The sequence below is a fragment of the Brachyistius frenatus genome, unplaced genomic scaffold (assembly GCF_029030835.1).
Source record: "Brachyistius frenatus isolate BFR_SWC_R1_liver_20210118 unplaced genomic scaffold, ASM2903083v1 Contig_18, whole genome shotgun sequence".
NCBI classification, from domain to species: Eukaryota; Metazoa; Chordata; class Actinopteri; family Embiotocidae; genus Brachyistius; species Brachyistius frenatus.
Genome location: NW_027210617.1, coordinates 1,670,309 through 1,685,840, shown reverse-complemented (window position 1 = coordinate 1,685,840; position 15,532 = coordinate 1,670,309). Strand labels below are relative to the sequence as shown.

The 15,532-nt window shown below is 41.4% G+C and overlaps 1 protein-coding gene across 1 annotated transcript; it reads left to right on the top strand.

The window, feature by feature from the left end:
* Positions 1-843: 843 nt before the first annotated feature.
* On the top strand, positions 844-15,029 carry mfn1b (mitofusin 1b). Its single transcript, XM_069694779.1, has 18 exons — positions 844-1,009; positions 1,480-1,637; positions 2,056-2,191; positions 2,632-2,794; positions 4,528-4,652; positions 4,854-4,962; positions 6,069-6,176; positions 6,460-6,613; positions 7,039-7,106; positions 8,840-8,961; positions 9,267-9,393; positions 9,908-10,012; positions 11,051-11,153; positions 12,013-12,239; positions 12,391-12,570; positions 12,905-13,101; positions 13,423-13,557; positions 14,687-15,029. The coding sequence occupies exons 2-18, from the start codon at positions 1,490-1,492 to the stop codon at positions 14,754-14,756; spliced, it is 2,277 nt and encodes a 758-aa protein (XP_069550880.1). The 5' UTR covers positions 844-1,009; positions 1,480-1,489; the 3' UTR covers positions 14,757-15,029.
* Positions 15,030-15,532: the final 503 nt, after the last annotated feature.

Below are 15,532 nucleotides of genomic sequence, written 5' to 3'. Positions count from 1 at the left end.
ATAAGTTTCAGGAGAAGTCAGATGAACACCAAAGTCTGTAGAGTACACTCTGATTGCTACTGAAAAGGGCAATTTATTAACACCATTTTTAGCAGGTCTCGAGTTTTTATTATTATTATTATTTTAGTGTCATTTCAGTTTTACTTTTATACTTCTTATATGCAGCTATATTGTGTGTCTTTCAAAAGAAATACAACATATTATTGTTTCCATGTGACCTGCAACTATTACAGTAATTTCATCTTTTTTTTTTTTTTTTTTTTTTTTTTTTGCTCTGACCAAACAATTGCTTTTATTACATTTTACTTCATTCTTGTACATTTTTTAGGACTCATGTGTGTTAAAACAACAATTGCAGCACGTAATAATCATGACGTGCATTATTAATATGTTTATTACTCTGCAGTGAACCTGTCCTGTATATAATCAGTCATATTTATCAAGGCTGGAGTTTCAGCTACAAACAAGGAGATCTCCGGGGTTGGACGCATTCATCTGCTCATTGATTGGCTGCGAGCCGCCTGGCGTTACGTCACTTGTCTCCGCCCCCTGTCCTGAGCCTGTGGGACGCGGGTTAAAGCCAACATTTGCTAACAGGAGGTTTTGTATTTATAACAAAATAAAACACACCATAATTGAAGGGTCTCTGGACTATGTAAAATAATAATTGGACGTCAGCCAGAGGGGCTGCTTTATGAAACGCGTTATGTGTAGCGCAACTTTAAAGCTTTAAAAAAAAAAAAAAAAAACAATGCTGAGAAATAATTGAATGAACAACGATGAATATGAATTATTTTATTTTGAAATTTATTCCGGAAGCCGACTCATTTCCCGCGAGTAACTTGGCACCGGTGACATTACGGGATACAAACAGAAGGTTAGCAAGGCTGAAGGCAAGTCATCTTTAAGCGAGGAACGGGGTTGTTTTTTGTTGTTGTTTTTGTTGTTGTCCACGCGGATCGATACGTGTTTGTGTTATGAGAAGTGGACGGTGGCCCTCTTAAGACCGGTAAAACAACAACACACACACACACACACACACACACATATTCGCTCATGCTAGCGTGCCACCGTTGGAAACGTGAGCTAGCTTAATACGTTAGCTTCGCGTACGTCCGGTCATTCAACACCAGGTTTTTTTCAAGGAACATAACTCATAACCAATAATATAACTCACAACTCTTTTACAACCGGCTGAGAAAAAACAACAACCTGAACGTGTGTTTTTCTCGCCTTTTGTAAACACGCTGCGCTTTTGCGCGTCACGTGCGACGACGATCCTCCTGCTCAACTTCGCAAAACACACTTTTGATAACTTGGCCAGCAAACAATCTCGAAGCGGAAAGTTAAGCTTCCCCGCGGTCTTTGATCAGCTACCTGAAACACAAGTTGGACCTCAATAGTAACAGTCATCACGGACCGACATAAGTGTGTTTGTGACCCTCCCCCCCCTCTTTCGTGACCTCTCTCCGGCTCCAGGTCGGACACCATGGCTGCAGCTCCTCCATTCAGACGGACGGACTCGGCTCGGGGGGAGTTTTCTCCCCTCAAGCACTTTGTTGTCGCCAAGAAGAAGATCAGCGATGTGTTTGAACAGCTCCTCGGCTACGTGAAAGAGACTTCAGAGTTTGTAGAAGGTGAGAGAGGGTTTATTTACTGAACCTGTCTGCGGTTTGTCAGTCAGCTGACGTGTTTTTTGTTTTTTTTAAGCACCACGCCATTCATGAGGCGAGGCAACAGCTGTTTATGGGTACAGCACGTTGTCACCAACAATTCAAATGGTTTCAACATGAAACGCAAAAGACAAAATGTAAAAGAAGTGAAAGAGAATAGAATTAAAAAAAAAAAAAAAAAAAAGCATAAAGATAGAAATTATTTTTATTTTTTCTTCCCGGATATGAGTAATTGTTTAATTCAAAAAGAAGAACTCAGCCTTGATTTAGAAGAACTGTGGGTTGTGGCAGACCTGCAGTTCTCTGGGAGATTATTGAGTGGACATGATGTTTGATAAAAGAGGTATGTTTTTGATCCCACGTTGTGTTACTGTGCTGACAGATATCAGTGGGAATAAAGCTCTGGAGAACATTGCGAGTCCGGATCAGAAGCTGGAGATTCAGGCGTATGCAGACAAACTTGCTGTCATTAAGGAGGTGCTCGCACGCAGGCACATGAAAGTGGCCTTTTTTGGCAGGTAACTGCATCTTATACATACCTGAACCTTTCATCCTTATTCAAAGAATATTGTCCTGAACACCTTTCTGATGTGATTCTCAAACTGTGTTTTCCATAAAAGCAGTTTTTACATGCACACTTATTGTGTTGTGTAAGGTCAAGTTGTCCCTCCCCGCAATGTAGGCGGTTTTGCTTTCACTTTCATGTTCTTTCACACCTGACAGTTGATCTCGAAGTGACTGTTCAGTCATCTCATCCTTCTTCTGTTGTCAAATTGATGTTAATTAAAGCTGCCGTTTTGTACGTTTCTGCTCTGTTGTGTTTCTTCAACCGTCACGGCAAATAAGAACACGGTACCCGAAGGCCTGTTCATTTGTTTACATGTTGAAAAAAAAAAAAGCCATGTGACATAAGCAGATTATGTGACTCCATGACTCATCTGTGTCTCTTTGTTCTTAGGACCAGTAATGGTAAAAGCACGGTGGTTAACGCCATGCTGAGGGACCGCGTGCTGCCCAGCGGTATCGGCCACACCACCAACTGCTTCCTGAGTGTGGAGGGCACCGAAGATGACCGGGCCTACCTCAAGACAGAGGGCTCTGAGGAGGAGAAGAGCATCAAGGTAGATGTGACTTCAGTAACCATTTTTCAATTAGGATTAGGTTACTACTATTCATCTGTTTTGGTTCATACATTTTCACATTTTAATGTCCGGGGGCAGCTTTGGGAAGCTTGTTTGCGGTCATTGAATTGTCTTATCCTCCAGCCGGACTGACAGTGGACTTTGTTTTACACAAACACTCACACTAGTCAGCCCACCCGTTGCCTGTAATTTGCTGTCACCCAATTACACAGATACTGTGTGTGGGGTTTTCCCTACCACTGTTAGGCTTAGGTGCAGCACTTAAGTTGTTTCGGGAATGTAAAAGCATTTGTGGAGAGCATCGATACGAATTTAATGAGTTTTCCCAGATCTTAAGTTGCGGACTTGTTTGTCAAGTTTTGTCTTTGAGGTTTTTTTTGGGTGGTGTTTATTTATTATCTGCTTTTCCCACATTTTTGGACAATTGTACATAGATATGGTAAAAGTAATGGTCAAAGATGATGTGCAATTGTATATTTTTTTTTAGAGGGGGTACCACCGAACCCTCCACCCGATATTTGCACCTGCGTCTTCAATAAACTTAGGGAAAACTCTGGTATGTTGGGAAAATCTAAGGGGTTACATTGTGGTTCCCCACAGTCATCTGTTGAGTCCTTGTTGTTAGTGCAGTTAGAAGGGCAGGAAATATGACTGATGGCCTGAAAGGTTTTTATTGTTCTCTTGGATTGTGTTACTCAAGTCGGTCACACGGTTGAGGATACAAGCTGATTAGGTTTATTGCTAGTCTTGATAACAAAGCTCATATCTTTTGTACCTTTGCTTATCTACAGAGAGCATTAAGCTTACATTTAATAAGCACTAGTGTTTTTTTCTTCATCAAAGTTCATTCATAAAAGGCCCATTTCAAGTTTTTAATATAGTTATGAAAGAGTAATTATAATTATATAAAAAGAGAGTGCATGAAACAAGTAAAATGATATGCAGATAGGAAGTTTGTGCGTTATTAGGCTGATAGCTCGTATTATCTTCCTTCTCTGTTCAGGACAAAGAACATGATCAAATCCAAAATGTGTGAACTTGACAAAGGATGTCTGAAGCTGCAGTTGTTTGTGAAATGTAACAAGAATACAGGAAGTTTACTGCAGTGTCAGGTGTCTGAAATGAAAGCCCAATGTGCGAGACTTCACTCTGTTCTTCACTTCAAACCGTAGAAAGAGGTTGACACGGGTTCAACAGAGTGAATGAGCAGCTTAATCAGCTTTTATCTGAGGGTTTCTCTTGCCTTCTTAATAATCAGTCCCATGCTTTTATATGGCACTGCCCAGAGTGTCAGAAATAATGTGGCTTTCCTAATTTCTAATCACACTTTCCTGTTGAATTATTATTTCAATGGCATTGCACGCTTTACTCTTGGTGTGAAAAGTTAAAAGGATAACCCTATATTCATAATGAAAATGTGAAATACACAACAACAACAAAAACATAAAAAATAATGTTTTTCTAATTGATAAACTGTCTCAAACCCGTTTACTCCTGGACTCAACCGTCCAAGGACTGAGATTTTTTTTGAAAAGTCTTGAGTGATGGGGAAAACATGATTACATTTTTGCATTCATACGGCAGGTATTGCTTATTTTATTGTAAATTCATGACCTCGTCAGTAACACTGACGGCTTTCAAATGCTTTTACATGAAAAAGAAGTGATTACATTGACAGCCGTAACATGAGTGTATGTACAACCCCTCTTCAGACTGTTAACCAGCTAGCTCACGCACTTCACATGGATGAAAGCCTGGACGCCGGCTGTCTCGTCCGTGTCTTCTGGCCAAAAACCAAGTGTGCTCTGCTCCGAGACGACCTGGTGCTCGTAGACAGGTAAAAGGATTGGTTAATCACATCTGGAAAAGCTGCACAAACTTGGATTGGTCTAAGTTGACAATTTCCCGTTTTTTTGTTTTAAGTCTTGTGTAAAAAGTCCAGCAATGTGTACAAAATTAAGTCCAGAATGGGCACATGATTTCATATATTTAGTAGATTTGACGTATTTGACCAGTAGACCTCTCTTCCTCTCCGTAGCCCCGGGACAGATGTCACGTCACAGCTGGACAGCTGGATTGACAAGTTTTGCCTGGATGCTGATGTCTTTGTGCTGGTGGCGAACTCCGAGTCCACGCTCATGAACACGGTAAAAAGCTCTCCCACATAATGATTATATGTTTGGCCAATATTCTATAGAAGTTATTCATTCACTCTGCATTCGGGATGAACTGCACCTGCGCCTTCATGCATAGTTACAGAATAACTTGTGTTAGGAGTTTGATAAAAAAAAACAAAAAAACTTTTAACTGCATCACTGACCTAAAACTGTCAGTTATGATTCATCTAAGGATTTTCCGTCACCTCATTGTCTCGCGCTCAGATCTGTCGCTGTCAGCTGTTTCAGACTGGTATCCTCACTGAGCATGGGCACAGTGGCAAAAGCATCACTGTCATTTTGTCAGCCATTTTGTCTTACCAATAACTTAATGATCTTCTACTTTAGAGAATCAAATCCTTCAGGAACCTTTGTGATGTGTATATAATTAAAAGACTGAATGATTTCAGGTATATATATATCCCATTTTATTTGTGTTGCATACATGTATATACATATCATTAGATAGTACAGGGGCTGCTTCCATTGCTCATTATCACCCAATATTCCTCTTGAGGTCTTGAATTGTTCAGTGATCGTTGTTACAGTAATCTGATGGCTTAAACAATAATACTCCACAATAGCAGGCAAAGTAAGTTTCTATTTTGTCCAGTCACTGACGTGCACTGAAGGGGTCAGTGTGGATGTTTCCTACATTGAGCCGATTAGAGTGCTGCTGCCCATGTTTGTGTGGAGCCACAGAGAGGCCCCACTCTTGTTTGTGTCTGCTCAGGCATTCATGCAATGTGAAGCTGAACACAATCAATCACAGAGCTCCTTAACCCGGCTGCAGCTCTTAAAGGGAAAGCAAGTTTACGTTACCCTCCGGGTTGTTCAGTGGCAATAAACTTAGACATAATGTAAATAAGGTAAGTTGTCACGTGTCAGTGAGAGCCTGATATCCAACTGGGAGCCAAAAATATTAACATTGTTATCCATCCACATCAACGCTGCTGTCTGTAAATGAAACGGACTAAAACAAGCTTTTTTGGAGTTTTTGATTGTTGGAGAGAAAAAGTGAAATAATTAATGAAGCCTTTTCACTGTTCAACATTTACCTTTGCTGACTCGTCCCCTCGTCTTTCTCTTCCATCAAGGAAAAGCACTTTTTCCACAAAGTGAATGAGCGTCTGTCAAAACCGAACATCTTCATCCTCAACAACCGCTGGGACGCCTCAGCAAACGAACCAGAATACATGGAGGATGTGAGTAAAACATCCGCAGCATTTGTATAACATCATAAACGGTAACACTACATACTGGTTTTTGCAAATAGAAAATTAGATAATAGAAAATTAGATGGAAAATTTGATACATTGAAGTAAAACTGTCTGCTCGGCAAAATACCACAGGTATTAAGTAAAACGGAATTTTGTAATTTAGTTTATCTGAACACACAATTACCGTGTTTTCAATAAAATTGTATTTTAACTTTGAATCCACATTCAAGACTTTTTATTTGGGACTTTCTGTCATGTCCTTGTCCAGGTGAGGAAGCAGCACACAGACCGCTGTGTGAACTTCCTGGTGGAGGAGCTGAAGGTTGTGGACCGTGACCAGGCTCCCAACCGCATTTTCTTCGTCTCTGCAAAAGAGGTGCTGAACTCGCGCATGCAGCGTGCACAGGGCATGCCTGAAGCAGGTGAGCATGCAGGAAACAGGTGGGTGGTGTTATCTCTGTGTTGAAGGATCAGATTGGAGAAACAGAATATGATACACGGTCACAGAGAACATGGAGGCGGGTTGTAATAAATGTGCAATCACCCACATTCTGCAAATTGGAATAGAGCTTTCCTCTTTACTTTAGCTTTACTTGTAATTTCTTTTTTAAACTGGATGTTGTTTCACTTATTAGAAAAGTAATTTAAAAAAAACCATTAAACAGCATACAAGTTACAAAGAACAGGAAGTGGGGATAACTAATAAAAATGAAACCAAATATAAAACCAATATAAAATCAAAGGTTTAATAAAGATGGAAAAACTGTTTTGTGTATCACACCTGCATGTGGCGTGTTTTTGCAGTACGCTTCATTTTCTGATCTGCTGTGATCATTTCATCCAACAGGTGGCGCTCTGGCTGAAGGCTTCCAGGAGAGACTGAAGGAGTTCCAGTGCTTTGAGAGGAGGTTTGAGGTGTGTGAGTGTGTTTCATGAAGCAGAGTGAACACTGATGTACTGACTACCAGAGAGACATCTCAGCAGGTACTGAGCCAGTAGACGGTTGAATAAAGCCAGAGACCGTCGGTCACATGGACACTCAGGCTCGGGTAGTAAATCCTGCACTGGGTGTATCATAAAGAGCAAAGCAGATCTTTTTGACTTTGTGTGGCTGCTGTTAGTGAGACTGAGTTACAACTGGAGAGATAAGGAAACTTACTATTGTGAGAGTTGAGGTTGTTTCCTCTTTCATTCAGAGCAGGAGATACAAACAGTGGCTGCTTTATCAGCCTGTGAACCGGAGCTCACGTCATTGTTTCACTTACACAATCTCCTCCAGCGTTTTGAGCAAGTCAGTTGCCTTTTGAAATTGTGTGTGCATGCTTGTCAGTGTGTGTATGATGTGAAAGAAAATCCTTCTCCTAACAGTAACAACTAACCTGAGCGGTCGACTAGTCGAGCCTCACTTACCGGTTAGGTTTTCCCTACCAGCCATATCATTTCAAGCCGGCACTCCCAGTGCTGTCTAGACCAATCACTGTGCCTTTTCATCAACCTGCGTCTTCATTGCTGAAATCTAGATTCACTTAGGTGAGGGCATCCGTTTGTTTTCATTCCACTTTGATTTTCTATTTGTGTGTTCTGTTGCGTCGTATTTAGATGTTTTGCTTTTTACTTGGGGGGGGGGGGGGGGGGCTGAAATGTGTCCATCCGGGGAGAAATGTCTTATAACACTTAAAGATGCAATCCTTACGTTTTCAGTGGGGGTTGAGTTGGTGACACAAGTGGTTACTGTGAACACAATAAGTGCAAAATCCAGCATAGAAACTAACAAACAAATACAGACTCAGCCACAACAAATTATGTTGTTTAAAAAAAAAAAACCTAAAAAAAAAAAAAAACCCTCCTGTCATGATAAACCACAATCTGATTTCATGTTGCACATGGTTAGAAAACTCAACTTGGTTACCTGACTGTGATGTTGGAGATAACTGTTGCCTGCAACTCACTGATCTGTTGACAAAAAAAAAAAAAAAAATACTGAAAATGGCCACTGTCTAGCTTGATAGATGTATTTTGGATTATTGTTGGTGCTAAAAGTTTCCTGTGGGTTCTTCACAGTAAAATGGGTGGTAATGGATTAAGGAGTATTATAGGTGATTGACGGACAACTGATAATATTGATCATAAGCAGCTAAGAAGTGTTTAATAAGACGACAGCAGCAGAAGAGCCTGTCAGGGCTGTGAATCTGTCATGCCAGGAAATCATGACATCACTCCTGAACACTTAAAAAAGAATCACGGCTACTATCAGTTAAAGATGTCTGATTCCTTAAACATGAAATCGTTTAATGTAGCCCCAAAATGACACAATATTCCCACTTTTACTTGTCACTGTATTTTTTTTTTTTTTTTTTTATTCCTTTCAGTTGCTGCCATGTTTGTATTCACTTAATATGATTTCATTGTTTTGCTTCGCCAACACACTACTGTGACTTCACCAAATGTGGGCTGCGGGACACGAGATCCACACCCTGCTGCTGTCAGTTCCTCACCTGTGTTTCCATTTCGTTCCCCTTGTCTTCAGTCAAAAGCAGCAGGTGTCTGTCTCGTCTTCTGTTGGTCCCTGGCAGCGTGTATGTCCCCGCACGCTGTCCAGCAGCAGCCTCTGGAACTGTCACAGTAACTTGTGTGTTATGGCCTCGCAGGAGTGTATCTCGCAGTCAGCAGTGAAAACAAAGTTTGAGCAGCACACTATCAGGGCCAAGCAGATCACAGAACAAGTCCAGGCCATCATGGACGCCATCAACATTGAGGCGGCGGAGAAGAGGTGAGTATCGCCACATGTTTCTTTCTTTATAGTCTAATTTTACTGATCATGTCAAACTGATATTGTCTTCTTTTGTCAATGCCATGAATGGCTTATAGATATAGACTATAAAACATCTGAGAAAGTAAATATGTTGGTGTACAGTAAGTCATGAATTAAGTCAAACATACAGTACTTTAAGTGTCTGTGGATTTCTTTCAATAACGTCTTTCTACTGTGTGTTATATTCATTCTCTTTGACTGAATCGCTCAGCTGTTAGTTTGCATGTGTGACGATGTTTCCTGTGTGTTGGGTCGGCCTTCAGGGTGGCTGCGCTGGAGGACAGAGAGTACCAGATAGACCGGCTGGAGTTTGTCAAGAATCAGCTCAACCTGCTGATTGATGACATAAAAAAGAAGATCAAAGCGATCAGTGAGGATGTGGAGTCCAAGGTAACTCTTGACAGGTGGTGACACAAATATTGCATCTCCCGCTGAAGTGTCTCCATGGGATCTGCCTGCTTTTACCAACAGATCTGAAGAGGGGCTGCAAATAACAAATTGATTCATTATTGACTAATCTTATCATCAATTTCTTGTTTAGTTGCTTGCATAGGGTGTCAGAAGATAGTGGGCGAGGTCTTTAGAGACCCCCAAATCTAAAGATAGTTAATTTATCAACCTCTAATTTTTTTTTGTATTATTATTTAATTAATTTTAACCAAATTTTAGTCAATCAATTAAGGGATTAATTGTTTCAGCTCTACTGTAAATGAGCGTTTCAGCCTTTTACGTTAAAACTCCTGATACGACAGCTTTCTACAGTTCTTAATCAAAGTCTATATTGAGGGTGGAAAAACCTATTAATACCTGGACAGAATCCGCCACCAGGAGATGCTCCATTAGAAACATATGGTCGTTTAATGCAGCAGCATGAGACTGACGACCCACCTTGTGCTTCATCCAGGTGTCCAACGCCATGGGAGAGGAAATCTGCCGGCTCCATGTGATTGTTGACGAGTTCCACACTGACTTCCACCCCTCGCCTCATGTCCTCAAGATCTACAAGTCTGTAAGTAAAGGCACAACAATGAGAACTGTAATGCTACCTCTTCTTCTAACTGCATTATGATAGGAGAATTAAGACAAAGTGGTAGTTAAGGATTTAGATAATCAAATAAAATAGAGGTCATATAGATGTTGTCTATATTGCTATGCTGTCTATATTAGAAGACACAGATCAGGCCGCCAACCAGATGAACTCTGCCTGCTCATACTTTTCCCCAACAGTACCTGGTCAATTACACACTAATGTTTCTTATATTACTTAACCCTCCTCTTGTCCTCGGGTCAAAATGACCCGCAGCTGTGTTCAAACAGTTCTATTTTATTTCTATATTTTTACATTTTTGGGTATCATTCTTTAAAGAAACCCTCACAGCCTCCTTGTCACCAATGATCCCCAAAAAACATGAAAATAAAATGGAACTTGGTTGAACACAGCTGCGGGTCATTTTGACCCGAGGACAACGGGAGGGTTAATAAAGTATATGATAAATATCCTGCACCTTTAAATGATTTTCTTCATTGGGTTTCAGTTCTGAAGTGCTTTATTTGACAAATTCAGTGTCCTTTTGCATAAAAATTCACAGTTATATCCATGACTCATCCGCACTGGATATAGTGTTTAAGAGTCCTGACGCTGCTTTCAGGCGGCGCCGTGGTGGTAAACTAAAGGATGGGAAAAGCAGCAACATAGCTGATCATTTGAACAATTAAAACAACGCCTTGTGAAAGGTAACTTAAGGTGCGCTTAAGTACTCATTCTTACTTTGCTGTTTTTTTTATTCGCCAGGTTACTGTTTTTGATTAAAAATGTCTTACCCCTGATCCCTGCCCTACAATAGCAGCTCCCGCACTGTTTACATGCTATCTACTAGCTTTGACACAAGCTGGTGCAGATATGGGGATATGAAAATGTAGCATTAGAAGAAGAATCGTTGAAAGAAAGGCCAGTTTTAGCACATTAACACATGTAAAGTCTGTGCAAGCGCTGCGGTGGGGCTGCCTGAGTAAATGTCTGACCTCTGACCTGTGTTGTTGTTGACAGGACCTGCTGGCTCATGTGGAGGAGGGGATGGGAAAGAACCTGGCCTTCCGCTGCTCCAACGCCATCAACGCCTCTGTCCAGACCTCCCAGAGATACATGATGGGTAACTGACTGCAAACATAATAGTTTTTTTTGTTTGTTTTTCAGTTGTTTCTGGGCTTACCGGGAACAAATCTGTAGGTTTAGCAAGCGGGAGAACATATTTTGGCTGAAAAATATAATAAATGAATCTAATTTAACATCATTTACCTCTTCTCTCGCTTCAAACCTGGTAATGGATGATATTTTATATTCTTGATTAATGTTGATATATTAAAAAAAAAAAAAAGTCCCTCAAACAAGCAGATGGAAGAATCGTGAAGATTGAAAGTTAATGATTAGAAACTTTCCTTTTGTCAAAATGTTTCCTTCCTTTTTAAAATATCCTCCGTTGTTGTTTTTTTCCCCCCACTGATTTAGAGCGTTACTAAATCTAGGGTGAACCTTTTGGGCACTCGGGCTGTGTTCTCTAACACCCAGACCACTGCTATATTTACTGTCCTTGCTGAATGCCATCATCCCATGCCCCATTATGCTACAAATGCGTCACTGTGTCAGGTGCGCATGCAAGCTGTGCTCTGTGACAGCGATGTTGGGAAGGTGTTAATGTGCCCTCTGATGAAAAGGCTTCGGGTGCTGTTATGAAATCGTGGTGTGATGTTTGTATTTTGTTGTTGTTGTTTTTTTTTTTTTTTTTTTTTTAAAGAAAAAGGCTGTTATGTTTAAACTAAACGGATCTACTTTGAAAATGTTTGCATGTTGTTTCTGTGAAATTGTATGATCAAAATGCTGAAGTAAAAGTACTTAGTTTAAAGAACGGTCCATCACGAGTTCAACATTGTTTCTGTTTGTGCGAAACACCAGCTAAGCTCCAAATGTTCCGCAGACTGCAGTTGATTAATTTTGTACTTGTCACTCTGCAGAGAGCATGCAGCCCCTGCTTCCCTCGGCGCTCCAGAGCCAGGTCCACATGCTGGTGCCCAGCAGGAAGTTTGACCTAAGTTACGACCTAAACTGCGCCATACTCTGCAGCGACTTCCAGGAGAACATTGAGTTTCAGTTTTCGCTGGGCTGGACCGCGGTAGTCCACCGCTTCCTGGGATCTGTGAATGCACAGAAAGCCCTCAGACTGGTGGACCAGAACTTCCAGGTACACGCTGGAGAAAAGAGCTGATTATATAGCAGGACCAACTTTAATGGCGTGAACTAATCTTTTTTTCTTTTTTTTTTTTTTTTTAGTGATGTGGCCTGTTTCTCATAACGACATCCGATTTTGAATACCTCTGCTTGTGGTTACTCAGGTGCCTCGACCAGCGCTGCCTCTGGCCCAAACACCTTCCTCTGGACCCCCCTCCATCGCGGCCCCGGCCAACAGCGAGACAGCCCTCATGACCCAGGAGGACCTGATGGTAGCCATGGCAACCAACGTGGCATCCCTCACGTCCCGCACTTCAATGAGCGTTATTGTTGTCGGAGGAGTGGTATGATCCAAAAGTATTTGTACTTGCAGCATGCTGTATATGATGTTTGTATAACTTATATTACAGTTGACAAAAGATTTTTGAAGTATTTTACCCTGCTGACTGATTAATCTATCACAATGAATAACATGTTACAGGAAAGTTTATGTTTTATAAATTTCAGGTATTAAACTGTAACGGAGGAAATCAGGAAAGACTTAATGGACTTGTCCTTTTTATGTCATTGCATACAAATACTTTGCACTGACAAGCATCCCTGAAGTTGTTTTGAAATCCTAAGTATGGTAACGCAAATTCTGTCTGATGTTTTTTTGTTTGTTTGTTTGTTTCCTAGGTGTGGAAAACAATCGGCTGGAGAGTGATTGCCTTGTCGGCGTCGCTCTACGGCCTGCTCTACCTGTACGAGAGACTCACCTGGACCACGAAGGCGAAGGAGCGCACACTGAAGCGGCAGTTTGTGGACTACGCTACTGAGAAACTGCAGCTCATCGTGAGCTTTACCAGTGCGAGCTGTAGCCACCAGGTCCAACAGTAGGTTCTGGCATTTGGTAGTAGAACAGGCATCTGAAACACCGTGTAAATATGTCTCTCAGGTCAGACAGCGCTGTGGGGGTGTGAACTGGGGGGGGGGGTTTGAGATCATTTCTGGCATTTTCTTTCTTTGTTGATGCGTGTTTGCATAGATTGTAGCCATGTTCGTTCAGCGTGTAATGTTTCGTATGGTGTTTGTTTCCCCGAGCGTTGACTTGCCGTAATATTCCTAATTTACTCACACCCTCACCCTCCCCTCTGCCCCTCTGTAACCGGGCTGAATAAATAAGCGGCGCGACGCTGTGCCCTCTGTGTTGCCAGGGAGATGGCTACGACCTTTGCTCGGCTCTGTCAGCAGGTGGACCAGACGCAGAGAGAGCTGGAGGCGGAAATCGGTCAACTGACAGCCACGATAGATCAGCTGGAGACCGTCCAGACCCGCTCCAAGAGCCTGCGGTCAGTCCAGCTTCTTCACTCAGTGGGGGGGGAGAGACGGGGTGTCTGTCAGGGAGTTTCAGCAAAATCTAGTCGGAAGAAAACAAATGTCTTGGTAAAAATATTAAGAACAGTGGGAATTTCAAGACTGGTGAACAAATCAAACTCTACATCCAGATTTAAGTCGGACTTACTACACCTGACCTAAGTAATAAAAGTGTGCCGGGGCTCAACACCAACTTTTAAGAGTGGCTGCCGGGCTGGTAACAAAGCATCAGCTTTTGGCTGCTGAAACTGAAAACACGGCCGCCGTTTTTAGTCACCATATCTTATTAGTACTTACGATACTTTAAATTAAGTTTCTTGAACTTTTCACCCCGCATTTAAACAACTTCATTTGTTTCCCTCTAAAACTGCACACGAGTAACCGTGTTCACGTAGGCGCAGCATTGTCTGGTTCTGGTTCCTACTGTAACAGCAATATTTAAATATCCCTACTGCAACAAATATTATAAAAACATTTATTTTAGGATGGACGATTTGCTGTTTTTAGTCCATTTCTTATTTGCAGGGGCCACTGATAATTCATTCTCAATTTCTCTTAAATTGTTGCCAATGGCAACCTGGCAGCCGTTTCTGTCGAGTCCTGTGTGCATACAGTACACGTGTCACATTTGAAGTTATTTAGCTATTTCCTGTTCCTAAAAGGTGTCGCTGCTCGTACTGTACGTGTTTGGCAACCGTTGATTCATGATACACACACGCGACTGCAATTTGTATTCTGCAGTTTTGAGATCTAACGACCGAACTCCCCGAATTCGGTGAATAAACGTGCAACATTTTTAAAACTCCTCTGCGCACCGAGCACCCACACAGGTGTTGTCGCTTATATATACTGATTGGATCTGTTGGTACCTGCTCAGTCCCAGACGATGTGCTTCTACACAGGCAGCTTTAACCTGCCCAGAGGTCCAATCGATCCGACTGAGAGAAAACACCCGTGTGGACGGGCGCGGGATGTTAAAAAAAAAAAAGGGAATAAATCCGACATGGTCAGCAGAGCAGTTGGAAATGTGAAGAAGCTTTACTCAAAAGTTGTTTGGATTAAGTTAGTCTTACTTTGATGTTTGTTTGTTTGTTTCATTTGCAGACATAAAGCCACTGCACTGGAGAAACAGCTAGAGGCGTTCACGAACCAGTATCTGCAGCCTCAGCAGTGAAGCTGCTTCTCTTCATCGCTCCACAGTTTGGCTCTTATTGAGCCCCTCAGTCTGAAGACGCCTCTACGCCATCACCTCTGGCTGTGGACTGTAAAGATTAGTTCATTAATCAGTCTATCACTTGAAGAATCTATAAACATTTTGATTATCAGTGAAATTGCGAGAATCCCAAACGTCTCCAGCTTCTCACACATGAGGATTGGTTCCTTTTGTTTCATTTGTAAAATGTAATATTTTCTCTGGTTTTGTTGTTGTTGGGTTTTTTTTGTTGGTTTTTTTTTTTTTTTTTTTTTTTTTTTGGTTACTTCAAAGGCCAGACTTACCGCTAAATCAAAATTTACAAAAAAAAAAAAAGATTGATAATGATTAGCAGGCAGAGAGGAGGGAAGGATCAGACCCGACCCGGTCCTCCTCTCAGCTACGCAGGTGCTTCAGGTATTCGAGAAGCACCAGTGAATAAACTGTAAAACACAACTGCCTGTGAAACAAACGTGGACGCCCCACTAGGCAGCGATATAATCTCGATCGAGTTGAAGGTCGGGTGCTATATTTTCACACTAACGTGCTGACTAACTGTGAATATGCCTTTTTTTTTTTTTTTTCAATAACTTTTGTGGAGCAAATGAAGTTTGTGCGTCTATACGACTGCGCACGTATCTGTTCAGACGCGAGCTACTGTATATTAAAGAATACATATATTTAATGGTAGAAGGAAACGTTCTGTTTTTCATAATTATAAGATAGTAGCAAAAGTAATAATCTCGAAGATTTTTCGC

What these genes read in the sequence shown, in the direction of transcription:
- mfn1b (XM_069694779.1), top strand. Translation starts at nt 1,490, where the DNA reads ATGGCTGCAGCTCCTCCATTCAGACGGACGGACTCGGCTCGGGGGGAG. An exon ending in GCTTTGAGAGGAGGTTTGAG is followed by an intron (nt 7,107 to 8,839) that starts GTGTGTGAGTGT and finishes ATGGCCTCGCAG; the next exon opens with GAGTGTATCTCGCAGTCAGC. An exon ending in TCCTCAAGATCTACAAGTCT is followed by an intron (nt 10,013 to 11,050) that starts GTAAGTAAAGGC and finishes TGTTGTTGACAG; the next exon opens with GACCTGCTGGCTCATGTGGA.